The 27,163-nt window shown below is 45.2% G+C and overlaps 5 protein-coding genes across 14 annotated transcripts in view; 3 read left to right on the forward strand and 2 right to left on the reverse strand.

Annotated features, from left to right (window-relative positions):
- Positions 1-5,986, reverse strand: part of LOC135342893 (uncharacterized) — a 28,619-nt gene extending 22,633 nt beyond the window's left edge. Inside the window, exons 1-5 of one of the 5 annotated variants that reach the window (XM_064539762.1) lie at positions 5,437-5,986; positions 4,906-5,181; positions 4,699-4,740; positions 4,166-4,364; positions 46-2,151 (exon numbers count right to left, since the gene is read on the reverse strand). In XM_064539762.1, coding sequence (XP_064395832.1) covers positions 46-2,151; positions 4,166-4,220 — 2,161 coding nt within the window. In that variant the 5' untranslated portion in view covers positions 4,221-4,364; positions 4,699-4,740; positions 4,906-5,181; positions 5,437-5,986. The other 4 variants (XM_064539758.1, XM_064539763.1, XM_064539760.1 and 1 more) reach the window with 4 other exon arrangements.
- LOC135342915 (vesicle-trafficking protein SEC22b-like) overlaps positions 1-27,163 on the forward strand; it is a 40,482-nt gene extending 13,319 nt beyond the window's left edge. The window contains exons 1-5 of one of the 5 annotated variants that reach the window (XR_010396978.1): positions 25,021-25,193; positions 25,398-25,513; positions 25,828-25,988; positions 26,542-26,882; positions 27,025-27,163. Coding sequence is in view for 2 of the 5 variants with exons in the window: in XM_064539803.1 (XP_064395873.1) it covers positions 25,122-25,193; positions 25,398-25,513; positions 25,828-26,149 (510 nt within the window). In the remaining 3 variants the exon portion in view is untranslated. The other 4 variants (XR_010396981.1, XM_064539804.1, XR_010396979.1 and 1 more) reach the window with 4 other exon arrangements.
- On the forward strand, positions 7,442-9,016 carry LOC135342908 (cyclin-dependent kinase 9-like). 2 transcript variants are annotated; one of them, XM_064539787.1, is made up of 5 exons: positions 7,442-7,614; positions 7,816-7,897; positions 8,082-8,172; positions 8,380-8,706; positions 8,793-9,016. In XM_064539787.1, the coding sequence occupies exons 1-5, from the start codon at positions 7,481-7,483 to the stop codon at positions 8,870-8,872; spliced, it is 714 nt and encodes a 237-aa protein (XP_064395857.1). In that variant the 5' UTR covers positions 7,442-7,480; the 3' UTR covers positions 8,873-9,016. The 2 variants fall into 2 exon arrangements, with proteins under 2 accessions (XP_064395857.1, XP_064395856.1); XM_064539786.1 differs by having other exon boundaries at positions 8,380-8,948.
- Positions 8,945-15,018, forward strand: LOC135342919 (uncharacterized). Its single transcript, XM_064539809.1, has 5 exons — positions 8,945-9,087; positions 9,286-9,442; positions 14,372-14,486; positions 14,594-14,675; positions 14,728-15,018. Exons 2-5 carry the CDS (start codon positions 9,327-9,329, stop codon positions 14,904-14,906), a joined length of 492 nt encoding a protein of 163 aa, XP_064395879.1. The 5' UTR covers positions 8,945-9,087; positions 9,286-9,326; the 3' UTR covers positions 14,907-15,018.
- Positions 15,114-22,749, reverse strand: LOC135343421 (uncharacterized). The gene is made up of 13 exons (XM_064540426.1): positions 22,728-22,749; positions 22,411-22,445; positions 22,235-22,276; positions 21,710-21,902; positions 18,207-20,309; positions 18,081-18,152; positions 17,898-17,972; positions 17,755-17,829; positions 17,660-17,704; positions 17,457-17,519; positions 17,147-17,286; positions 15,552-15,813; positions 15,114-15,443 (listed from the first exon to the last, which is right to left on the reverse strand). Exons 1-13 carry the CDS (start codon positions 22,747-22,749, stop codon positions 15,202-15,204), a joined length of 3,369 nt encoding a protein of 1,122 aa, XP_064396496.1. The 3' UTR covers positions 15,114-15,201.

Here is a 27,163-nt window from a genome sequence, read left to right on the forward strand (position 1 = left end):
GGCAAAATATAGACTGTTTAATTATAAAAATCACTCGGTACTCACCAGAACCTTCGCTATGGTCCAGCCAGATTCTATCTTCATCACTGAGCTCTCCCCACACACGTGCCTGAAGGGAGCATATCCAATAGTCCTTCTGTTCACTGACATCAGCAAGGTGCAATTTGCGTATGCTTCCAGTGCTCTTCTTGCATGGGCAAAAGATGCCTGTCTCGGGTGTGTCGTTGTTGTAATGCAACATGTCACACGACGATTTAATGCTTCTTAAAATTTCATTGCGAATGGAAAGACAAAGCTTTTTGCGCAGAGGAAAAGGGACGTCAATGTATACTTCGATATACGAGAATGAGTCGATCAGAGCCACGGTACACGGGTGCTTGGGAATTCTTAGCTGGATACAATTTTTAGCAAAACAGATTGGTTTCCCTGAAGGCAGCAAAACTTGCCAGCCCACCCTCTTGATTACGTCTACAACTAGACAGCAAAACACTCCAGAGCGAATACACCCACTACGAAAGTAGACAGCGAGGGGTGATGTTGTGAAGGAGGAACGAACTTTGTCTAGCTCAGCAGGTGGGATCGATGTGAGTAGAGATGGCATGAAGAACTCGGCTTGGTGGGTAGTAGACTCCACTAGTGGAATGGGAGCAATCACGAGAAGCTTTTTCATGATCAACAACATATCTTCTGGAGAAAAGATGCCTTTAACGTAATGCTTCTCGAAGAATTGTAGGAACTTTACAGTGATTATGCCCTCGTCTCTAAATCTCTTCCATTCGGCATCTGTCCCTCCTGTGCTTGATTTGATTTCAGGAGTCCTCAGGGAGATGGCGTGCTGTGAGAGCTCGGTGATCTTGTCTAGTGGAATCTGGGCATCCACAAACACTGTGTTGGGGAGAATGGAGGGATAGTAGTGCGCTATACACACGTTGTCAAGGAAGACCAGAGCAGCTTCAAGATCTTGGAGCACATAACCAAATCGAATGGCTAATTGGAGACATTCTTGGATGCCTAGTACACCTCGCTCGAGAGTGGCAGATAAAATCTGGAGAAGTGAATCCAAGAAGGACCACCAGATGGGCATTTTGACTTGTAGCGGAAAAGAGCGCTCAATAGCAATTCTAATCCTATTGGCAGTGGCCAGTGAATTATCTTCTCGGCTGATTGTGTTGACACCAAAAATCAAATTATTCATTCCAAGATCTTCGTACACCAATAGCTTCTTGATATCGAGTGGCAGCATGTCGAGAATCTCTTGATTCCTCTTGATAAGTGTATCCGAGCTCTTCAGCTGATCCAAGAATGTGCCCACAAAGATCATCTTCGGCTTCTTGTCTTGTGAGGTATGGGACTCAATGGATCGAATGAGACTCTGAAGTGTCTCCCCGAGGGTCATGTGAGATGCATGAGGACTACCAACAAGCTGCCCATCCTTGTAGTACTCGTCAGAAGGGAAACTGGAGAGTTCGTCAATCAAACGCAGGACTACCAAGGCCACCGAAACGTGCTTGATGAAGAGAGGGCTGATGTCGTGGAATTGTGGTTGTCCACCGCAGTCGGTAACATACACCCAGTTGGAATCAAACAGTTCTCCTTCTTGCTGGTCACTGCTCGACAGTTGGTCAGTTCCCTGTGTGGCTGGTTTCAGCTCCTTTGCCACACCACTCACTACACTCGCTATCACTTTATCGATGACTTTGTTCAACATTCTTGCAGAGCCAGAAAGTTCATCGGAATCGTTCGTCGATGGGCTCAAACTGGAATCAGAAGTTGGCTTATTGGAACCAGAAATTGGCTCAGTTGTGGTCATCTTCTTCAAGCTCTCGGCAACCCTTGACGCGGTGGATGGATCGGTGCTTTCTTTTGGCATCATGGCGATGATTTGAGCTAGTAGCTTGCGCAGCTTTGGCTGAGACATCTCTTCCCAGCCTCTTCCAGTTGACTTGAATTTCGTGTTGGACACGGGTCGAATGCGTACTGGCTTTTCCATACAAGGAGTACTGTCTCGCTGTAGTGGAGGGGGCTGGTCAGTTAGCAGGTGCTTGAGGTTGGTCTTCCCTGTTCCCGCCGGTCCAAACATGAGCATGTTGACAATGTTGACCAAGACGTGTCCGTGCTTCATCGCCTCATCAAACAACCGCTTCGCTGATTCTAAACAAGATGTCACTATAATTACACATGCAATATATTCTATAGTACACTAACTCAACACATGGATATGTAGTCGGTTGCCTAGCTACAAAAGGTATAACATGCAAACATAATAATTATTGATGTAATAAAAAAAAATGGTGATGTCAGTGGGTGGGGCAATGAGCAATGGGAAAAAAATGTAAAGGGTCATTAATTGAACACACACCAATCAATACAGTGCTGCCTCTGGCAGCAAAACAGCTGTTTTTTACGAAAACAGTACACAAGACAGCTATTACATTAATTTTAAGTTGACAATGCGCACCCGAGACATAACAATATGTACAGCCATGCAGCTGTAGTGTCTTCTCAGGTAGGGCTCCAGTTGGCTGTCATAGTGCGCATGTGCAATGAAGTGCCTCCAATTAAAGCAGAATACTATATCTAGCTAGCTCTATAGCCAATGTGTATAGCTTCTTAGCTTTTGCTCGCTTTTAATCCTTTATTAAATATATCTTTTGTGTGGAGGCTATCCTAGCCTCGATCCCAGGCCGAGCTTTCGTTTTTATAACAGTTAGGCGAACAACTAGAGGTTAGAGGCTATTATTATGTCTTTTATGTGGAGGCTATCCATGCTGTAAAAGCAGCGCTATGGCATTCAGGTGAGCAGACTCAGAATACACTCAGAATACACACATACACAAATCATATATACTGCATGTACAATAGAGTACATTGAGTGTGGAAGGCAACTAGGTAGCATATGCAGTGGCGGATCCAGGAAAATGAAAGGGGGGTTCCAAACTATGAGCGCATAGCGCGAAATTTTTGGGGTTACGCCCACTTCCGGTCTCACGTGACTTGGGAAAATCCCATACTCAGCCAGGAGAAGTCCCATAATAGACTTGTGTAGAGCTAGCTAGCTGCCACGAACAGTCAACTAGCTAGCCTAGCTAACCTGAACACTCCTTTGGCAGTTGATGCATCAAAACAACAGGTACAATGATTGAATCAAATTACAATAGCTACAAAACTGATAAATAGCTAGCTGGTAGCTGTAGTAAAGCCACAATAGCTAGACTGAAAGGGAGGATCCATGGCACCCTGGGATATCCCCCTAGATCCGCCACTGGTTACACAAAAGAAAAGCGGAAGGACCGGCATCGATCTGCTACAAACAATGGATACAGCAGCTGTACGTACATAAACCTTTAAAGCTTGCTAAGTGAGTGACCCACCAATGACAGGGAATGTGGCTGATCATTACAGGAATGTGCTATGAATGAATTAACATGATGATGTCACTAAGTACACAGTACAACGTTACCAACCCAATCACTCAATCACAATGACTGTACATGTATGTGCACATATTGATGTACGTATTAATCAACGTCTGATAAACAGTATCCATAATTATAATACATGTACACTGTGACAGATGTGTGGAATAGCAAGGAATATACCGCATATGCTAGATCAGAGGCTGCGGCTACTAAATGTTTCATTTTGCTGGAAGAGGAGGCTACAATTCAAAAGTGGCGTTTATTAGCTCCAGCTAATTCAACAACCTTTAGTTTGTCCTCAAAAGTTCTTTTCACCTGCATAAACGTGAACTCTGCCATGAGAAAGTCTAGTGAAGCACTAACAAGCTGCTACCTGTACCTAGCTACCTGTACCTAGCTACTAGGCTAGTAGCTATGTACATGTAGCTAAATCATTAATACTAGCCTGGCTGCCACGTGCAGAAATGCTAGAGTTAAAGTTCACTGAGGCTACTATTTGAGAGCGGCCTCTGATCAAGCATATACGGTAGCTCAGACGTGTACAAAAGTCAGTTTCCTAGCAACATAAAGTTTATAAAACCAACAAAAAGAGCGGGATTACGAACATAGTAAAAGCTTTCATTAAATGGACCAGCTGTATGTACAGTCTACTAATAACACACTACATGTAAGTTGCTACAGGTACGAGTGATTGCAACTATGAGCATCAACACTCACTGTACTATAAAGTTCCTTGCTCCCCTCACCTTCCTTTCTCCATCTCTCTGGCCTTCCTCGTAACTCAGCAATATCATTCTCCATGATATGTGTACCCCTCTCACATCCTTGTATCCTTGAGACACACTTCTTGATCTCCCCCTCCACCTCCTCCAGCTTTCCCTGCAGTTGTCTCCGGTCCTGGTCAGTGATGTCACCAGACAGTCTCTGTTGGAGGGCAGCTCTTCTCTGGGGAAGTAAAGAATATATATACGACTGAATGAACATTCCACCAAATAGAACATGCAGCTGATACAAATGTACAAATTATCAAAATATAAAAATCAGCAACCACCAACCTAAATAAATTTGACGAGCATATCATAATATCATATTTACCCGCTATACGGCATAACCTCACACAGTCAAACAGTAAAAGTGGACTTTTAAAACATACACAAAGGTAGACAAAAAGCAACCATTCATCATACAATGGACAGTACATGTACACACATTGTCGTTCTGCTAGACTACGTGTACCACTCTTACCACGAGAGTAGTAAGTGCAACTGTCAACACTCACCGTCTCACGACTCTTCAGTTCACTCTCATACCCAGCCTTCCTCTGGACAAGGTGAACAAGACAACAGTGAGTTAGACTGTGTGTTTGTGGTCACACATTATGAGTTGTCTATAGGTGTAGCTACTAGAGTCAGGTAAGGATATGAGACTATTACAAACTGAATGCATATGAGGTGTACGGTATGTTTGCCAACATTGTTTAACTCACTCTCTATCGTTCCAGATATTCAGTAACCATGGAAATGTAGGGAGAGAGAAAAGAATATAATCACAAACCTGTACACTATGAATGCCAATACACATGTACTCATGCAACTCAAACATTACTGACACAAGTACAGTCACAAGTCAGTGCAGTGTCCCGCTCACCTTCTGTTTAGTCCAATGAGACACCAGCGTGAGACACACATGGAAACAGAGAGAGGGGGATGATGGTAGGAGCAGTGAGTGCATTCATACATGTCTGCATACTGTAACTTACATTCTGTTGTTCCAGTAATCATTAGCAGTAGTCACATTAACAAGCAGTAGGACACGGACATGTAGAGAAATGAACATGTTCAAATACACGAATGCATTCACACATGTATACATCAATTATTGCAAGTACACGTCTGTACAGCATGAAACTTTCAGTACGTACTAATCCTAAATAAAGTCACGCTTTCTGCCTTCATGCAGTAGTACATGTATACAAGTCAGCCTAGTACGCCATTATATGTACATGCAATAAACTCACAGTCTGTTGTTGAGTAACAGTCCACAGAGGGTACATGTGAGGAGAGAGTGATATGAACACTGGTAGTACACACACTGGCTAGTACACACACAGGTACTCGGTACTAGCAATGGCAGATAATGGAAGGGTCAGTGGGTGGGTCAGTGGAAGGGACGGTAAACGGTACAACAAGCATCTTACATGTACAACTTTGATACGTATGATTTTGTTTGTCGTACAATACAACACACGCACTCCACGAGACACACACACAATCACAACATACCTTAATGCCAGTCTGAGACACATCAAATGGTACATGTGAGGGAGAGATTTAATCTTAATACACATACAAGACATCAGATCAGTTGAACGCTGGTGTGTATGGGACTGACTACACATAGCAACAAGTGGCTAGACCTGGCATAGAAAAGCTAAGAAATAAAAAAGTTGGGAAAAATAGGCAACAAGTTTTAGGTTCAGTAGGCACTTAATTGGTTGGGGAATTTACATAAACACAAATTTACATGTACACAATGTACACAATGGTGGTGCATAGAAAAGCTCTTGGGAATAATATTCAACAATTAACTTAATTAGTTGTGGAATTTACATGTACACAATGTACACAAAATTAATGTATACACACCAACTTGTGCGTAAAATGGGCCTACGAATTGAACAGTTAAAATGTGCCCTGGCCTACACCTGGGGTAACCACAAACTGGGAGGCTGATATCGTCCTCGTAGCCATGGTCTACCCTATACGAGGGAGAGGGTCAGCTCTAGAGGACAAGGGACACATGCTAATGATGCTAGGTAACCAGTACATCCGTACACATTGCAGCTGAACCATTTTAGTGTGTGGACATTGAGTACTCGTAAGAAGCTCACCTCCTACAGTAGTCCAAATCAGTGTGTGGTCCAACATAGGAATGAGTGTGTGCATGGGAAGAGACAAACACGATAATGTACCAACTTAGATGCATATTCAATGAACCACCAAAAGTAATATAAGTACAGCCTAATAAGTTGTGTGGGCCTCGGCTAAATATTAATTTACGAGTTCCTAGTAACCATTAAAATGAGTGTGCACGTGCAAACACAACTAACCCACTGTTGATCCAGAGAGGGAGAGTCCACAGGGCAAACACGTGGGAAGATAGTAAATGAATGATTACGAGGTTGAATGTGATCATACTAAATATTTCCCTATATAACACTATGGCACTGCACACACACAAGAGTAATAATGGGGAAGTAGAAACATCACAGAATATGCAACAGACACTAAATACTCTGACAACACACACCAACTTACATTCTGTTGTTTCAGAGGGTCAGTCAAAGGTGAGGTGGAGATGCATGAAATGGAAGGAAGAGAACATTAGTGCAGTGATACAGTACACTGGTGATGCATGAACACAGGGGAGGGGAAACAATTGTGGACAGCCAAACATGCAGACTGAAACACTTGATTAACCATGCATACTTTCAGGTACTACTACGAGTAGATCTACTTGTCTCAATTAAGGAATAGTATCACATTCAGTTATCTGTATGTGCTCTTCTTTACACTGTCTACCTCCTAACAACAAGTGCTCAGAGCACAAGCATGTCAGCTTGGTAGAATGTGATTGCACACAACGTACCTCAATGTCCAACTGTTGTCCATCCAGAGAGAGTGGTACATGTGGAGAGAACAACAACATGAGATAAAACACCTCACACTGACAGGGTAGAGTGTAGGCACTATACTGTGATGAATGAATGATGCCAAGTGTGTTTATGGGTGGTCAACAAGTACATCTAGGCACAAGGAGAATGCACTGATCATTGAGTATCTATCTATCATGTGAATATCATACCCTTTCCCAATCTTGAAGTCCATCCTCCATCAACTGTGGGGAACTAGCAGCATTCAGGGTTGTAGATTCAGCCATTTCAAGAGAAGGTCTGGAACGCCCCTTATATTTCTTTGTGGGAGTGGCTAGAGGTAATGACCTATTTGTTAGGGGCGTGGTTAGCACAGTTGACTTGGCACACCAAACACACACAGCCGGCCATGAGTGCTTCAGGCACTACCTCTAGTCAGGCGAGCTCTGGGGGACCCATGAAATCCTCTGCCATCAACTTCCCCTTCTGTCCAGAGATTGGAAAGTATGAGCGATTGGCCAAAGTTGGCCAGGGAACTTTTGGGTGAGTTCCAAACACACACACACACACACACACACACACACCCTCACAAAGGGCACACACACACACACACAACGTTGACTTCCCATAAATCGTATTAGGACTCAATTAAGGGAGCTTTCTGATAGAGATACAATCTGTTCACGTTCATGGCAGCACTCTAGAATCCTGTATGATCAGTAACAATGTCTTCTTCACTATTAGGGAGGTGTTTAAGGCTCGCAATAGGAAGACAAATGCACTCGTAGCTCTTAAGAAAGTACGGATGGAGAATGAGACTGAAGGGGTGAGTCGTGGTCACAGTACCGGAACATCTCAATTGAAGGCGGCACTCTAATTATGCAACATTTCTATATTTCGCCCATAAGCATGCAGCACCACTCATTTGTTTTGTGTAGGTAGTCTTAAGTGTCATAACAGCCTGTTGTTTCAATAAGGTGACATTTCATTCATTGTCACACACTGTGCAGTTCCCCATGACTGCACTGAGGGAGATACGGATACTGCAACTGCTCGACCATGAGAACATTGTGTCCCTTATTGAGATCTGTAGGACCAAAGGTAATGTACTACCATTGGTAGTTTGTAGCAGTGGAATGTCCATCACAAATTATAATTACTGGTACCGTACATTTAATATCACATGCATGCCAAAAAGCTGCTATTTCGCGGGAATTAAATCTTCGAAAACCTTTCTAGTGGCCTTTCCGCGAAAGTTTGTACCCTATATATAAACCCGCTATATACGATCTCTCTCTTTCCTTACAGCGACTCCGTACAACAGAGAGAGAGGAAGCATTTACCTCGTGTTTGAATTCTGTGCCCACGATCTAGCTGGCCTCCTCAGTTGTGAAGATGTCAAATTCTCCTTGGCAGAGATAAAATCGATCATAAGCCAGTTATTCAATGCCCTTCACTTTACCCACAACAGCAAGATCCTTCACAGAGACATGAAATCTTCAAACGTCCTCATCACAAAAGACGGGATTCTAAAACTAGCCGATTTTGGACTTGCTCGTGCCTTGTTAAAAGGAGCTGCCCGCTATACGAACAGAGTGGTGACCCTGTGGTATCGACCCCCGGAGATCTTACTAGGTGAGAGGAATTACGGTCCTCCCATTGATATGTGGGGCGCTGGGTGCATTATGTGTGAGATGTGGACCAGACGTCCCATCATGCAGGGAGAAACAGAGCAGCATCAAATCTTTCTCATCTGTCAGCTTTGTGGGTCAATAATGCCCGACATCTGGCCAAGCTGTGACAAGTTGGATCTGTACACGAAATTGGAGCTGCCTAAAGAGTGTCAGACATCCAGGAGGTGGTGGATAGGTTCCTGAACCAGGGGGACACTAAGAGACATTTGGAGCAGCTGAGAGAGGAGAACACTAAGGTGGTGTCACGGCTCAAGGAGGAGAGGGAGAAGCTGCAGGCACAGTTTGAGGACCTCAAGTACTCGGGAGAGGCAAAGATGTTTACGTAAGAATCATACACACGTGTACTATACATGTATGCAGACAGTACTGTTGTACTAACTTAGTATGTACATGTACACTGCTACTTAGAAAGTGGTGTACAAAGCATTCATGCTAATAGCTACTACTCCATTTAATGTGTGTGTGTGTGTGTGTGTGTGTGTGTGTGTGTGTGTGTGTGTGTGTGTGTGTGTGTGTGCAGTGGTCAGTGTATGCTGGAGGAGTTCCAAGGTCACCTTGACGATGCCAAGAGGAAGTGTGCTGAGAGTGAGAGTAAAACCAAGAGTGCCAATAAACTGTTGGGACAGGTCAACAACGGAGTGGAGCATCTCACAGAGAAGATGCAGCACATCAAAGCAGTAAGAAAGTACTGTGTGTGTGTATTGTACGACTACACAAGTACATATCTGCAAATGTAGTACAAGCTTTAGATTAATTGTGGTGCAATATAAAATTGTATAGGACTTCAATTTATTATAGCCTCACTCTCATGCCCTGTACCAACACATACCCCCTAACCCCTGTATAGTCCCACTCTCATGCCCTGTACCAACACATACCCCCTAACCCCTGTATAGCCTCACTCTCATGCCCTGTACCAACACATACCCCCTAACCCCTGTATAGCCCCACTCTCAACTCTCGTGCCCTGTACCAACACATACCCCCTAACCCCTGTATAGCCCCACTCTCATGCCCTGTACCAACACATACCCCCTAACCCCTGTATAGCCCCACTCTCATGCCCTGTACCAACACATACCCCCAACCCCTGTATAGCCCCACTCTCATGCCCTGTACCAACACATACCCCCTAACCCCTGTATAGCCTCACTCTCATGCCCTGTACCAATACATACCCCCTAACCCCTGTATAGCCTCACTCTCATGCCCTGTACCAACACATACCCCCTAACCCCTGTATAGCCTCACTCTCATGCCCTGTACCAACACATACCCCCCTAACCTCTGTATAGCCTCACTCTCATGCCCTGTACCAACACATACCCCCCTAACCTCTGTATAGCCCCACTCTCATGCCCTGTACCAACACATACCCCCTAACCCCTGTATAGCCTCACTCTCATGCCCTGTACCAACACATACCCCCTAACCCCTGTATAGCCCCACTCTCAACTCTCGTGCCCTGTACCAACACATACCCCCTAACCCCTGTATAGCCCCACTCTCATGCCCTGTACCAACACATACCCCCTAACCCCTGTATAGCCCCACTCTCGTGCCCTGTACCAACACATACCCCCAACCCCTGTATAGCCCCACTCTCATGCCCTGTACCAACACATACCCCCTAACCCCTGTATAGCCTCACTCTCATGCCCTGTACCAATACATACCCCCTAACCCCTGTATAGCCTCACTCTCATGCCCTGTACCAACACATACCCCCTAACCCCTGTATAGCCTCACTCTCATGCCCTGTACCAACACATACCCCCCTAACCTCTGTATAGCCTCACTCTCATGCCCTGTACCAACACATACCCCCCTAACCTCTGTATAGCCCCACTCTCATGCCCTGTACCAACACATACCCCCCTAACCTCTGTATAGCCCCACTCTCATGCCCTGTACCAACACATACCCCCTAACCCCTGTATAGCCTCACTCTCATGCCCTGTACCAACACATACCCCCTAACCCCTGTATAGCCCCACTCTCAACTCTCGTGCCCTGTACCAACACATACCCCCTAACCCCTGTATAGCCCCACTCTCATGCCCTGTACCAACACATACCCCCTAACCCCTGTATAGCCCCACTCTCGTGCCCTGTACCAACACATACCCCCAACCCCTGTATAGCCCCACTCTCATGCCCTGTACCAACACATACCCCCTAACCCCTGTATAGCCTCACTCTCATGCCCTGTACCAATACATACCCCCTAACCCCTGTATAGCCTCACTCTCATGCCCTGTACCAACACATACCCCCTAACCCCTGTATAGCCTCACTCTCATGCCCTGTACCAACACATACCCCCCTAACCTCTGTATAGCCTCACTCTCATGCCCTGTACCAACACATACCCCCCTAACCTCTGTATAGCCCCACTCTCATGCCCTGTACCAACACATACCCCCTAACCCCTGTATAGCCCCACTCTCATGCCCTGTACCAACACATACCCCCTAACCCCTGTATTGCCCCACTCTCATGCCCTGTACCAACACATACCCCCTAACCCCTGTATAGCCTCACTCTCATGCCCTGTACCAACACATACCCCCTAACCTCTGTATAGCCTCACTCTCATGCCCTGTACCAACACATACCCCCTAACCCCTGTATAGCCTCACTCTCATGCCCTGTACCAACACATACCCCCTAACCCCTGTATAGCCCCACTCTCATGCCCTGTACCAACACATACCCCCTAACCTCTGTATAGCCTCACTCTCATGCCCTGTACCAACACATACCCCCTAACCCCTGTATAGCCCCACTCTCATGCCCTGTACCAACACATACCCCCTAACCTCTGTATAGCCTCACTCTCATGCCCTGTACCAACACATACCCACTAACCCCTGTATAGCCCCACTCTCATGCCATGCCCTGTACCAACACATACCCCCTAACCCCTGTATTGCCCCACTCTCATGCCCTGTACCAACACATACCCCCTAACCTCTGTATAGCCTCACTCTCATGCCCTGTACCAACACATACCCCCCTAACCTCTGTATAGCCTCACTCTCATGCCCTGTACCAACACATACCCCCCTAACCTCTGTATAGCCCCACTCTCATGCCCTGTACCAACACATACCCCCTAACCCCTGTATAGCCCCACTCTCATGCCCTGTACCAACACATACCCCCTAACCCCTGTATTGCCCCACTCTCATGCCCTGTACCAACACATACCCCCTAACCCCTGTATAGCCTCACTCTCATGCCCTGTACCAACACATACCCCCTAACCTCTGTATAGCCTCACTCTCATGCCCTGTACCAACACATACCCCCTAACCCCTGTATAGCCTCACTCTCATGCCCTGTACCAACACATACCCCCTAACCCCTGTATAGCCCCACTCTCATGCCCTGTACCAACACATACCCCCTAACCCCTGTATAGCCCCACTCTCATGCCCTGTACCAACACATACCCCCTAACCTCTGTATAGCCTCACTCTCATGCCCTGTACCAACACATACCCCCTAACCCCTGTATAGCCCCACTCTCATGCCCTGTACCAACACATACCCACTAACCCCTGTATAGCCCCACTCTCATGCCATGCCCTGTACCAACACATACCCCCTAACCCCTGTATAGCCCCACTCTCATGCCCTGTACCAACACATACCGTATAGCGGGTATATTTCGAGGGTATAAATGTTTGCGGTTTTCGCGGATTGAGCCTCTACCGCGAAAATTTATACCCACGAAAATTTATATCTTTATTGAATAGTAGGCGTGTTCAGTATTATTGACCACACCTATCGACAATAAGAGGTGCCTCACCGTTATGGGCTAGGCCTGGATTCGAGGCTAACGGTGTGGTGGTAACAGCTGCATGTTGATGTGCGCATGCGCCAAAAGGCTGGAACTCAGACCACGAAAATAAACTCTGCGAAATCCTTTGTAATGGTCCATCCGCGAAAATTTATACCCTCGAAATATACCCGCTATACGGTACCCCTAACCCCTGTATGGCCTCACTCTCATGCCCTGTACCAACACATACCCCCCTAACCTCTGTATAGCCTCACTCTCATGCCCTGTACCAACACATACCCCCTAACCCCTGTATAGCCCAACTCTCATGCCCTGTACCAACACATACCCCCTAACCTCTGTATAGCCTCACTCTCATGCCCTGTACCAACACATACCCCCTAACCCCTGTATAGCCCCACTCTCATGCCCTGTACCAACACATACCCCCTAACCCCTGTATAGCCTCACTCTCATGCCCTGTACCAACACATACCCCCTAACCCCTGTATAGCCCCACTCTCAACTCTCGTGCCCTGTACCAACACATACCCCCTAACCCCTGTATAGCCCCACTCTCATGCCCTGTACCAACACATACCCCCTAACCCCTGTATAGCCCCACTCTCATGCCCTGTACCAACACATACCCCCTAACCTCTGTATAGCCTCACTCTCATGCCCTGTACCAACACATACCCCCTAACCCCTGTATAGCCCCACTCTCATGCCCTGTACCAACACATACCCCCTAACCCCTGTATAGCCTCACTCTCATGCCCTGTACCAACACATACCCCCTAACCCCTGTATAGCCCCACTCTCAACTCTCGTGCCCTGTACCAACACATACCCCCTAACCCCTGTATAGCCCATGCCCTGTACCAACACATACCCCCTAACCCCTGTATAGCCCCACTCTCATGCCATGCCCTGTACCAACACATACCCCCTAACCCCTGTATAGCCCCACTCTCATGCCCTGTACCAACACATACCGTATAGCGGGTATATTTCGAGGGTATAAATGTTCGCGGTTTTCGCGGATTGAGCCTCTACCACGAAAATTTATATCTTTATTGAATAGTAGGCGTGTTCAGTATTATTGACCACACCTATCGACAATAAGAGGTGCCTCACCGTTATGGGCTAGGCCTGGATTCGAGGCTAACGGTGTGGTGGTAACAGCTGCATGTTGATGTGCGCATGCGCCAAAAGGCTGGAACTCAGACCACGAAAATAAACTCTGCGAAATCTTTTGTAATAGTCCATCCGCGAAAATTTATACCCTCGAAATATACCCGCTATACGGTACCCCTAACCCCTGTATGGCCTCACTCTCATGCCCTGTACCAACACATACCCCCCTAACCTCTGTATAGCCTCACTCTCATGCCCTGTACCAACACATACCCCCTAACCCCTGTATAGCCCCACTCTCATGCCCTGTACCAACACATACCCCCTAACCTCTGTATAGCCTCACTCTCATGCCCTGTACCAACACATACCCCCTAACCCCTGTATAGCCCCACTCTCATGCCCTGTACCAACACATACCCCCTAACCCCTGTATAGCCTCACTCTCATGCCCTGTACCAACACATACCCCCTAACCTCTGTATAGCCTCACTCTCATGCCCTGTACCAACACATACCCCCTAACCCCTGTATAGCCCCACTCTCATGCCCTGTACCAACACATACCCCCTAACCCCTGTATAGCCCCACTCTCATGCCCTGTACCAACACATACCCCCTAACCTCTGTATAGCCTCACTCTCATGCCCTGAAGCCCCAAGCTCTCCCCTGACAGTGAGGAGTATGTGATCGAACAGCTGAGCAGTGTGGAGGGCAAGTTAGTGAGTCTAGCGGAGGAGCTCTCTAGTAGGGACCTGGACACTGTCCACAAGGAGATGGAGGACGAGGAGGTGAGCTGCTGTGACTTAATTACACTGTGTCTTAGATCCACGAGGCCTGTAATGTGTTGCTGTTATTTTTATTCTAAAGTACATCCACTGTATTTCTGTTGTCACAGTTCCGCCATGTTGTCGAGGGCGGTATGGCTGGCAATGTGAAGGTGGACCTACCAAAGATGGGCTCACGACAAATGTTCTATGGTAAGCAATGTCTATAATACTTGTATGTATTATTTAACCCCCCTCCCTGTAGACGAGGACAGTGGTAGTGATGAGGAGTTTGTGAGCAGAGATCTCATGAAGAAGACAACCACTGCTCTAGTGGAGTCCAAGACAAAGGCCAAACCCCAGGACGATGACGATGAGGCTGATGCTAAGAAGAAAAAAAGAGATGAACTTACTAACTCAACATGGGACACTCAGACTGTTTAATTATTGATTATGTAATGTATACGTACAGTTTATAAATTCCTTTGTTAACGTAACTCTCTTATCTGTATACATGACTGTGGTTCTAACCAAGAATGCTATTATATTATAATTATAGGACTCGATTGTGTGGGCGTTGCTAATTAAGCACTCACACTGCAGCGCATAGTTATGCATGCAGCGCACATGCTCAGTTTAACTTTTCACAGATCAACAATTAATGTTATATATGAAAAAGCATTTAATAGCACATGTAGTACACCACAAAATAGAAATATCAATTCAATATAAAAACGAATTAATTTTTGTTCAGTTCCTTTACAATGAATCTACAAATGTCTGTAGCAGTGTCTCCTCTTCTCAGTTCTATAGCAATTTCTACCAAGGCCCTGAAGGTAGCTCTGGAAGGATTCACTTTTCGCCACACTCTCAATGCATGAGCCACTCCAGCTTGATTGCCATAACGACTTGTGACATCAGTTACATCATCGAGGTTGGCTGGGGTGAGGTTGAGTCCATCGAGCAGGCTGGATTGATTGACTGCATGAAGAAAAAAGGCATCACAAAAATTAATGTACATTTTCATATCTATATCAAGCACTAAAAATAACAAATAAAGCAAACTACACAAACACTGAAAATGGTTACCCATGATGCTATCTGCCAAATTGATGAGTTTCACTGTGGGCTTTTTGAGAGCGTCTGACAGGAGACTCCATGTTACATGTTGCGTACTCAGGAGCTTAACCAGCATTTCACGCAAGCAAGACACACACTCTTCATGATTTTGGATCTTGATGATGGCAAGAACAGGATGACGGAGACCTAAAGCCAATCCCAGATTCAACCAGTAAGGGGCACTTTCATGTAGAGTCTCGTAGACATGTTGTAGATCGTTAATTGTCAAAGCCTGTAAAAAAATAAACAGTATTTAATTTGGTGGGGGTTGCCCCTAGCAAATACCTTCTAGGAAACTCAATGGGAATACAATTGAGTGGTTCTGGTGAACATTCTTAACAGGGCAAGTTAATGAATTCTTGATTATTGGCATACCACGAACATGTCATCACCCCCCACCCCCCACCTAACATCTTACATGTACACCCCTTGCCTCACCCCCACCTAACATCTTATATGTACACCCCTTGCCTCACCCCACCTAACCATCACCCCCACCTAACATCTTACATGTACACCCCTTGCCTCACCCCACCTAACCATCACCCCCACCTAACATCTTACATGTACACCCCTTGCCTCACCCCCACCTAACCATCGCCCCCACCTAACATCTTACATGTACACCCCTTGCCTCACCTCCACCTAACATCTTACATGTACACCCCTTGCCTCACCCCCACCTAACCATCACCCCCCACCTAACATCTTACATGTACACCCCTTGCCTCACCCCCACCTAACCATCACCCCCCACCTAACATCTTACATGTACACCCCTTGCCTCACCCCCACCTAACCATCACCTCCACCTAACATCTTACATGTACACCCCTTGCCTCACCCCCACCTAACCATCACCTCCACCTAACATCTTACATGTACACCCCTTGCCTCACCCCCACCTAACATCTTACATGTACACCCCTTGCCTCACCCCCACCTAACCATCACCCCCACCTAACATCTTACATGTACACCCCTTGCCTCACCCCCACCTAACCATCACCCCCCACCTAACATCTTACATGTACACCCCTTGCCTCACCCCCACCTAACCATCACCCCCACCTAACATCTTACATGTACACCCCTTGCCTCACCCCCACCTAACCATCACCCCCCACCTAACATCTTACATGTACACCCCTTGCCTCACCCCCACCTAACCATCACCCCCCACCTAACATCTTACATGTACACCCCTTGCCTCACCCCCACCTAACCATCACCCCCACCTAACATCTTACATGTACACCCCTTGCCTCACCCCCACCTAACCATCACCCCCCACCTAACATCTTACATGTACACCCCTTGCCTCACCCCCACCTAACCATCACCTCCACCTAACATCTTACATGTACACCCCTTGCCTCACCCCCACCTAACCATCACCTCCACCTAACATCTTACATGTACACCCCTTGCCTCACCCCCACCTAACATCTTACATGTACACCCCTTGCCTCACCCCCACCTAACATCTTACATGTACACCGTTTGCTCCCCTTGCCAAAATGTCAGGATGATAGGTACTTATTAAGATGTAGAGTATTGCCTACCTTGTGCACGCTCAGCAGTTGAGGAAATTTCTCCGCAAATCGAGTGATGTCATTCTCAGGGATTTCTTGATCTAGTTGTTGGTCCCTCACTCCAGTCTTCTTAAACACATCTTCCATTACTGTAACAGAGGATAATTCACCTGCAGTACAGAATACGTAAAAGCGTTGATCACCAGAACCTTAGAATTATTTATATAACCGATACATACAGTAAATAATTATGACAAGGAAGGAAGAATGATAAAATAGACTGGATAATATTATTAGTGATCAAGTAAAATAACTGATCAACCAAATGGCACTTCCTTACTGATATGTTGATCACTCATTCTCATCTTCTTACGTGCAGGTTCCACTATAGGGGACGATGGGCCTGAGGGGGATAATACAAGAGTCGCTCAAACAAAAAATATGTAATCAAGTAACTATGAAGAAAACAGTAGTATAAACTAAATGTGGTTCGAGAAAAAAAGTAAACTTTCAAACTCAAAATAACTTGTTGAATTTTCTTACTGGTATGTTGATCGCTCATTATATCGAACACAGGAGACGATTTGTCTGAGGAGGGAACGGTTATAAACAAAAAAACCACAAAATAAAAAGCTTACCAGAAGTATTTCGCTGATCATGAACATGCACATGTACTTCCGTCTTCGAGGACACATCTTCCATTACAGAATTACCTGAGGAAAAGCAGACACAGCAGTTACGCTAATGTACATGTAGTACGTTTATCAATTAACATGCTCACTCAAACAAGGCTGTTGATCACTCATTCCAGATCCAGTGCTACTAACAACATTGGCCAGAGTCCCACATTGATGGACTGAACAAAACAAAGGAATTACTAAAACAACAACATGCATATCAAACCAACGATAGTTAATGTTGCTCTTCCACCTCAATAGAGAGCTGCTGTTATGTGTATACTTACCGGAGTTTTGCTGCTGATCACTATTTCTCTCAGTCTTCGTACAAGAACCTCCAGTAGCAGAGGATGATTTACCTAATTGAGGGAAAAATATATACTTTTTAATTATAAAAATCACTCGGTACTCACCAGAACCTTCGCTATGGTCCAGCCAGATTCTATCTTCATCACTGAGCTCTCCCCACACACGTGCCTGAAGGGAGCATATCCAATAGTCCTTCTGTTCGCTGACATCAGCAAGGTGCAATTTGCGTATGCTTCCAGTGCTCTTCTTGCATGGGCAAAAGATGCCTGTCTCGGGTGTGTCGTTGTTGTAATGCAACATTTCACACGACGATTTAATGCTGTTCAAAATTTCATTGCGAATGGAAAGGCAAAGTTTTTTGCGCAGAGGAAAAGGGACGTCAATGTATACTTCGATATACGAGAATGAGTCGATCAGAGCCACGGTACACGGGTGCTTGGGAATTCTTAGCTGGATACAATTTTTAGCAAAACAGATTGGTTTCCCTGAAGGCAGCAAAACTTGCCAGCCCACCCTCTTGATTACGTCCACAACTAGACAGCAAAACACTCCAGAGCGAATACACCCACTACGAAAGTAGACAGCGAGGGGTGATGTTGTGAAGGAGGAACGAACTTTGTCTAGCTCAGCAAGTGGGATCGATGTGAGTAGAGATGGCATGAAGAACTCGGCTTGGTGGGGAGTGGCTTCCACTAGTGGAATGGGAGCAATCACGAGAAGCTTTTTCATGATCAACAACATATCTTCTGGAGAAAAGATGCCTTTAATGTAATGCTTCTCGAAGAATTGTAGGAACTTTACAGTGATTATGCCCTCGTCTCTAAATCTCTTCCATTCGGCATCTGTCCCTCCTGTGTTTGATTTAACTTCAGGATCCCTCAGGGAGATGGCGTGCTGTGAGAGCTCGGTGATCTTGTCTAGTGGAATCTGGGCATCCACAAACACTGTGTTGGGGAGAATGGAGGGATAGTAGTGCGCTATACACACGCTGTCAAAGAAGACCAGAGCAGCTTCAAGATCTTTGAGCACATAACCAAATCGAGTGGCTAATTGGAGACATTCTTCAATGCCTAGTACACCTCGCTCGAGAGTGGCAGATAAACTCTGGAGAAGTGAATCCAAGAAGGACCACCAGATGGGCATTTTGACTTTCAACGGAATAGAGCGCTCAATAGCAATTCTAATCCTATTGGCAGTGGCCAGTGAATCTTCTTCTCGGCTGATTGTGTTGAGACCAAAAATCAGATTGTTCATTCCAAGATTTTCGTACACCAATAGCTTCTTGATATCGGGTGGCAGCATGTCGAGAATCTCTTGATTCCTCTTGATAAGTGTATCCGAGCTCTTCAGCTGATCTAAGAATGTGCCCACAAATATCATCTTCGGCTTCTTGTCTTGTGAGGTATGGGACTCAATGGATCGAATGAGACTCTGAAGTGTCTCCCCGAGGGTCATGTGAGATGCATGAGGACTACCAACAAGCTGCCCATCCTTGTAGTACTCGTCAGAAGGGAAACTGGAGAGTTCGTCAATCAAACGCAGGACTATCAACGCCACCGAAATGTGCTTGATGAAGAGAGGGCTGATGTCGTGGAATTGTGGCTGGCCACCACAGTCGGTAATGTACACCCAGTTGGAATCAAACAGTTCTCCTTCTTGCTGGTCACTGCTCGACAGTTGGTCAGTTCCTTGTGTGGCTGGCTTCAGCTCTTCTGCCACACCACTCACTACACTCGCTATCACTTCATCAATGGCTTTCTTCAACATTCTTGCAGAGCCAGAAAGTGTATCGGAATCGTTCCTCAATGGGCTCGAAATGGAATCAGAAATTTGCTCATCGGAACCAGAAATTAGCTCGGTTGTGGTCATCTTCTTCAAACTCTTGGCAACCCTTGATGCGGTGGATGGATCGGCGCTTTCTTTTGGTAACTTAGCGATGATTTCAGCAAGTAGCTTACGCAGCTTTGGCTGAGACATCTCTTCCCAGCCTCTTCCAGTTGACTTGAATTTCGAGTTGGACACAGGTCGAATGCGTACTGGCTTTTCCATACAAGGAGTGCTTTCACGCTGTGGTGGAGGGGGCTTGTCGGTTAGCAGGTGCTTGAGGTTGGTCTTCCCTGTTCCCGCCGGTCCAAACACAAGCATGTTGACAATGTTGACCAAGACATGTCCGTGCTTCATCGCCTCATCAAACAACTGCTTCGATTCTAAACAAGACGTGTGTATGTGGTGTTAGGAATGTTAACTATGCAATACTTCAGAGCATGGGTGACAAGATGGACTATTATTATGATGTCACCATAATTATGATGCATGTGATTAAACCGATCATTACATGCAGGAATGTGCTATGCTTGCATTCATGGATGTCACTATTAAGTACACATGTAGTAAGCACAGTAGAGGGTACGCCCCACAACCCAATGGATATGAAGCAAAACACATAATTAAAAGGATGGTGGTTGTGAGTGGGTGGGGGAATGAACAATAGAATGAAAATTACATTGAGGTCTGGAAAACATGTAAACAATATAAAGGCAACAAGTATGTATAAATGTCATACAGTCCGATTGCGTCGCCTTAAAGCATAATTTGGTGAGGTATAAAACACATAACAATAGCATCATGTTTTATGCAACTCGCCCTCGGGCTCATAAAATGATTGCTAGTCTGCCTAAACTGTATAATACAGTCAGTTGCCTAGCAACGCAAGCTTAAAAAGGTGGTGGGTGGAGCAAATAGTTGATAAGAACATGATTACATACGTATGGTATATACATGTACATAATACCTTATAGTGCGAAATTTTCGAGGCACTTATATTTCGTGGAATGGCCTCTAAAGCATTTCGTTGCACAATGTTTGTGGGTTGACCGCTTACCACAAGCCATGCCTTTAATCTTTGCATGTTATAGCAGATAATTGGTACAATTTTCGTGGATTGCTAACCCATGAAATCAGCGAAAATATAGCCCCTCGAAAATTTTGCGGTATATACGGTAACTGCTTTAAAATGGATCTAACTGGACACAGCAGCTGTGCGTATACGTAAGAAGCCAATGAAGTGCCAGTGGAAATGAAGGACATGAAGCAGCTGAACATAAACCACCTTTAAATCGTAAACCTTTAAAGCTTGCTAAGTGGGTGACCCACCAATGACAGGGAATACATGTACTGGGTAATAATGATGTGGCTGATCACTACAGGAATGTGCTATGCTTGAATTAACATGATGATGTCATAATTAAGTAACACAGTACAACGTCACGAACCCAAATCATTGAAAGTTGGTATTAATAAAGTCCAATAAACCATATCCATACCACCAGTGTGTAGAGTAGTAACAGGAACAATGCTCTAGTACACTGTAGTGTGCACAATCAGGGGCAGTTGCCTAGCAACACAACAAATGTGATAGGCGAACGAAAATGTTGTGGGTGGAGCAAACGCTTTTGCAATAACACGATTATATAAAGTATGAGGACCTCACAACAGCTGTAGGTACAGTCTACTAATAACACACTACATGTAAGTTGCTACAGGTACGAGTGATTGCAACTATGAGCATCAACACTCACTGTACTATAAAGTTCCTTGCTCCCCTCACCTTCCTTTCTCTGCCTCTCCTCTCCTCGTCCTCGTGTCTCAGCAATAGCATTCTCAAAGCGATATATCCACCCCTCACACTTTTGTATCTCTGAGACACACTTCTTGATCTCCTCCTCCAGCTCTCCCTGCAGTTGCCTCCGGTCCTGGTCAGTGATGTCACCAGACAGTCTCTGTTGGAGGGCAGCTCTTCTCTGGGGGAGTAAAGAATTTATATACGACTGAATGAACATTCCACCAAATAGAACATGCAGCTGATACAAATGTACAAAATATAAAAATCAGCAACCCCATCAACCTAAATAAATTTGGCGAGCATATCATAATATCATATTTACCCGCTATACGGTATAACCTCACACAGTCAAACAGTAAAAGTGGACTTACAAATCATACCTAAAAAAAGGTAGACAAAAAGCAACCATTCATCACACAATGGACAGTACATGTACACACATTGTCGTTCTGCTAGACTACGTGTACCACTCTTACCACGAGAGTAGTAAGTGCAACTATCAACACTCACCGTCTCATGACTTTTCAGTTTACTCTCATGCTTAGCCTTCTCCTGGACAAGGTGAACAAGACAAGAGTTAGTTAGACTGTGTGTTTGTGGTCACACATTATGAGTTGTCTATAGAAGCAACCAGTGTAGCTACTAGAGTCAGGTAAGGATATGAGACTATTACAAACTGAACGCACATGAGGTGTACGGTATGTTTGCCAACATTGTTTAACTCACTTCCTATCGTTCCAGATATTCAGTAACCATGGAAATGTAGGGAGAGAGAAAAGAATATAATCACAAACCTGTACACTATGAATGCCAATACACATGTACTCATGCAACTCAAACATTACTGACACAAGTACAGTCACAAGTCAGTGCAGTGTCCCGCGCTCACCTTCTGTTTAGTCCAATGAGACACCAGCGCCAGACACACATGGAAACAGAGAGAGGGGGATGATGGTAGAAGCAGTGAGTGCATTCATACATGTCTGTATATACTGTAACTTACATTCTGTTGTTCCAGTAATCATTAGCAGTAGTCACATTAACAAGCAGTAGGACACGGACATGTAGAGAAATGAACATGTTCAAATACACGAATGCATTCACACATGTATACATCAATTATTGCAAGTACACGTCTGTACAGCATGAAACTTTCAGTACGTACTAATCCTAAATAAAGTCACGCAAGTTATTCTTTCTGCCTTCATGCAGTAGTACATGTATACAAGTCAGCCCAGTACGCCATTATATGTACATGCAATAAACTCACGTTCTGTTGTTGAGTAACAGTCCACAGAGGGTACATGTGAGGAGAGAGGGATATGAACACTGGTAGTACACACACTGGCTAGTACACACACAGGTACTCAGTACTAGCAATAGCAGATAATGGAAGGGTCAGTGGGTGGGTCAGTGGAAGGGACGGTAAACGGTACAACAAGCATCTTACATGTACAACTTTGATACGTATGATTTTGTTTGTCGTACAATACAACACCTGCACTTCATGAGACACACACACAATCACAACATACCTCAATGGCCTCCTGATACACGTCAAATGGTACATGTGAGGGAGAGATTTAATCTTAATACACATACAAGACATCAGATCAGTTGAACGCTGGTGTGTATGGGACTGACTACACATAGCAACAAATGGCTAGACCTGGCATAGAAAAGCTAAGAAATAAAAAAGTTGGGAGAAATAGGCAACAAGTTTTAGGTTCAGTAGGCACTTAATTGGTTGGGGAATTTACATAACCACAAATTTACATGTACACAATGTACACAATGGTGGTGCATAGAAAAGCTCTTGGGAAAAATCTTCAACAACTTAATTAGTTGTGGAATTTACATGAACACAATGTACACAAAATTAATGTATACACACCAACTTGTGCATAAAATGGGACTACGAATTGAACAGTTAAAATGTGCCCTGGCCTACACCTGGGGTAACCACAAACTGGGAGGCTGATATCGTCCTCGTAGCCGTGGTCTACCCTATACGAGGGAGAGGGTCAGCTCTAGAGGACAAGGGACACACGCTAATGATGCTAGGTAACCAGTACATCCGTACACATTGCAGCTGAACCATTTTAGTGTGTGGACATTGAGTACTCGTAAGAAGCTCACCTCCTACAGTAGTCCAAATCAGTGTGTGGTCCAACATAGGAATGAGTGTGTGTATGGGAAGAGACAAACACGATAATGTACCAACTTAGATGCATATTCTATGAACCACCAAAAGTAATATAAGTACAGCCTAATAAGTTGTGTGGGCCTCGGCTAAATATTAATTTACGAGTTCCTAGTAACCATTAAAATGAGTGTGCACGTGCAAACACAACTTACAGCCTGTTGATCCAGAGAGGGAGAGTCCACAGGGCAAACAGTGGGAAGATAGTAAATGAATGATTATGAGGTTGAATGTGATCATACTAAATATTTCCCTATATAACACTATGGCACTGCACACACACAAGAGTAATAATGGGGAAGTAGAAACATCACAGAATATGCAACAGACACTAAATACTCTGACAACACACACCAACTTACAGTCTGTTGTTTCAGAGGGTCAGTCAAAGGTGAGGTGGAGATGCATGAAATGGAAGGAAGAGAACATTAGTGCAGTGATACAGTACACTGGTGATTGCATGACACAGGGGAGGGGAAACAATTGTGGACAGCCAAACATGCAGACTGAAACACTTGATTAACCATGCATACTTTCAAGTACTACTATACGAGTAGATCTACTTGTCTCAATTAAGGAATAGTATCACATTCAGTTATCCGTATGTGCTCTTCTTTACACTGTCTACCTCCTAACAACAAGTGCTCAGAGCACAAGCATGTCAGCTTGGTAGAATGTGATTGCACACAACGTACCTCAATCGTCCACTGTTGTCCATCCAGAGAGAGTGGTACATGTGGAGAGAACAACAACATGAGATAAAACACTTCACACTGACAGGGTAGAGTGTAGGCACTATACTGTGATGAATGAATGATGCCAAGTGTGTTTATGGGTGGTCAACAAGTACATCTAGGCACTAGGAGAATGCACTGATCATTGAGTATCTATCTATCATGTGAATATCATACCCTTTCCCAATAAGTGAGCCCATCCTCCATCAACTGTGTGGAACTAGCAGCATTCAGTGTTGTAGATTCAGCCATTTCAAGAGAAGGTCTGGAACGCCCCTTATATTTCTTTGTGGGTGGCTAGAGGCATGAGGGGGTGGGGCTTGTAGCAACACCCACACATTGTTCATTAAAGAAAGGGTTCAAAGGACACATAATTATTGTTCCAAATAGAGCACAGAACACACATAAAGCAAGTACGTATCAGTAGAAGAAGCACTGAAGAAAGAAGAGCTCAGGAACAATGGCCCACCTGACACTAATTGCCAGAGCCAGTGATGGACTACCTCTGTCCTCATCCATTGTCAATGAAGAGGTAGAGGAGCTACAGTAGATAATACAGTACAGTCTGCATTGGTCCCATCAGGACACTGTACTGTATGCAGCTCAGTGACATGAATAGTTGTCAAGTCATGATTCTGTAGACATATAAAGAGAACCTTGCTAGAATAATACGTGTGTAGTGTGTGCTATCTTTAACAGCTTGAATTAACTGAATTGTTGCATTCTCCCTCTGCAGTCTGGCCGGGATTATGCTGAATACCAACCCAAGGCCAAGCAGATATTTCGCAAGCAGTCGTCAGTCAGCCCCCCTCGATGCTCAATCGAGTGTGACCCGGGTCGTATGGTGTTCCAGTAAGCACTCTCCTGTGAATGTCATTATTGCCTCATGGTGTGTATGATGATTGGTGCTCTGTCATGGTATAAACTGATGCAATGGATGGTCTTTTGTTTGTGAGCATTTGCTTAACTGTACCATACACATTGTAAGTGGTGTGTGTTATACATAGGTCCCTCTATAGTGATTGTCTAACAAGGAACTACCAGTGTACATGTAGTCTAAGAATAGTTGGAACTTGGTTGGTGATATTATACTCCAGTTTAATGGTGGATGAGGGGCGATGACTTTGAGCTAGAAGCACACACACTAACATGGACCCCCCACACAGCTACATCCTTGAGGAGGGGATATGCTACCTCGCCCTGTGTGACCCCACCTATCCTGCCAAGCTGGCCTTTAACTACCTCGAGAATCTACACAAAGACTTCAGTGAGCAACATGGCAACGATGTACACAAGGCCAGTCGACCGTACCACTTCATTGAGTTTGGTACGTATTTATATCTGCCATCCATATTTTGTAGACTTAATTATAAGGTCATGCTTTTTCCTGTGTCAGCATTGGACATGCACAGCTGGGCAACACCAGCACTTGCAGTTTCTTGTGTGTGTACTGTTTCAATTCAGTGTTGCTACCACTGTTATATATAGTACAGAATGTCCTTCCTCTCACACCCACTCACCCCCCCCCCCCACACACACACACACACACACGCACGTGCAGGTCTCAGTGACAAAGCGGGGAAGCTGGTTGACCACTCTCGTGTGCCAGAGGCTAATGACTGATCAGCTAATGCAGCATGTGAGCATCTCCTGGCTACTGTGGATTGGTTCTGGACTCAAGGAGGTCAGTCAGGGTCAATATATACAGTGTATCAGTCTACCTCTTGTAACGAGAACCCCCTACAAGTCTAGCTTGTAACACCTAGCTAAGTACTGGATTGTGATTTACAATAGTGAGCTCCCTAGCTGAGACTGTCCTGACTTGTAGTTGTTGTAATTGCATTGTCCCAGTCTAAGGAGGTCTTTATTCCCCTCTGCAGGTGGTTCACCCACTTCTACGTGTGGGGGATGGTGTGGAACTACTCTGTATTCCTCTACTATACCAGCCACTGTCTACTGCACACACGACTACCGCTATTGGGCCCTGCAATCGAGACCGTCATTGGGAACTTTGTGTCATCCAAATGCAACTATTTCTCTCAAGCTCATTTGGAAGTGTGGCTGGTTCTACTCCTCCTTTGCCTGCAAGTGTCTCGTAGATTGTTTGAGTGTTTGTTTGTGAGTGTATTCTCTGATAGCAAGATGGCACCAGCTCATTACATACTCGGAGTCTACTTCTACACCGCTTTGGGACCAACAGCACTGCTGCATTTGAATTCAGGTACAGTAATATTCAGTCTAGTACACTTACAATTAATACTTGATCAAGGTATGTACAAGTACTACTGTGTAATTGTTGACTTGTTAATTCTTGTTTAGGAGTCTCTATTTGAATGTCAGCCTTGATCAATGTTTCATTGCAGACTCACCTCTTGCTGGCCTGATTGTAGCCACTCTGTTGTTCCTCTGGGCCTACACACATCAGTACCGATGTCACGTCATCCTTGCACAACTCAGAGCAGCCAAGAACAAGCCACAGTACGGCGGCTGTCACTGCCAAGC

This window comes from Halichondria panicea, chromosome 10 (genome assembly GCF_963675165.1).
Source record: "Halichondria panicea chromosome 10, odHalPani1.1, whole genome shotgun sequence".
Classification (NCBI taxonomy): Eukaryota; Metazoa; Porifera; class Demospongiae; order Suberitida; family Halichondriidae; genus Halichondria; species Halichondria panicea.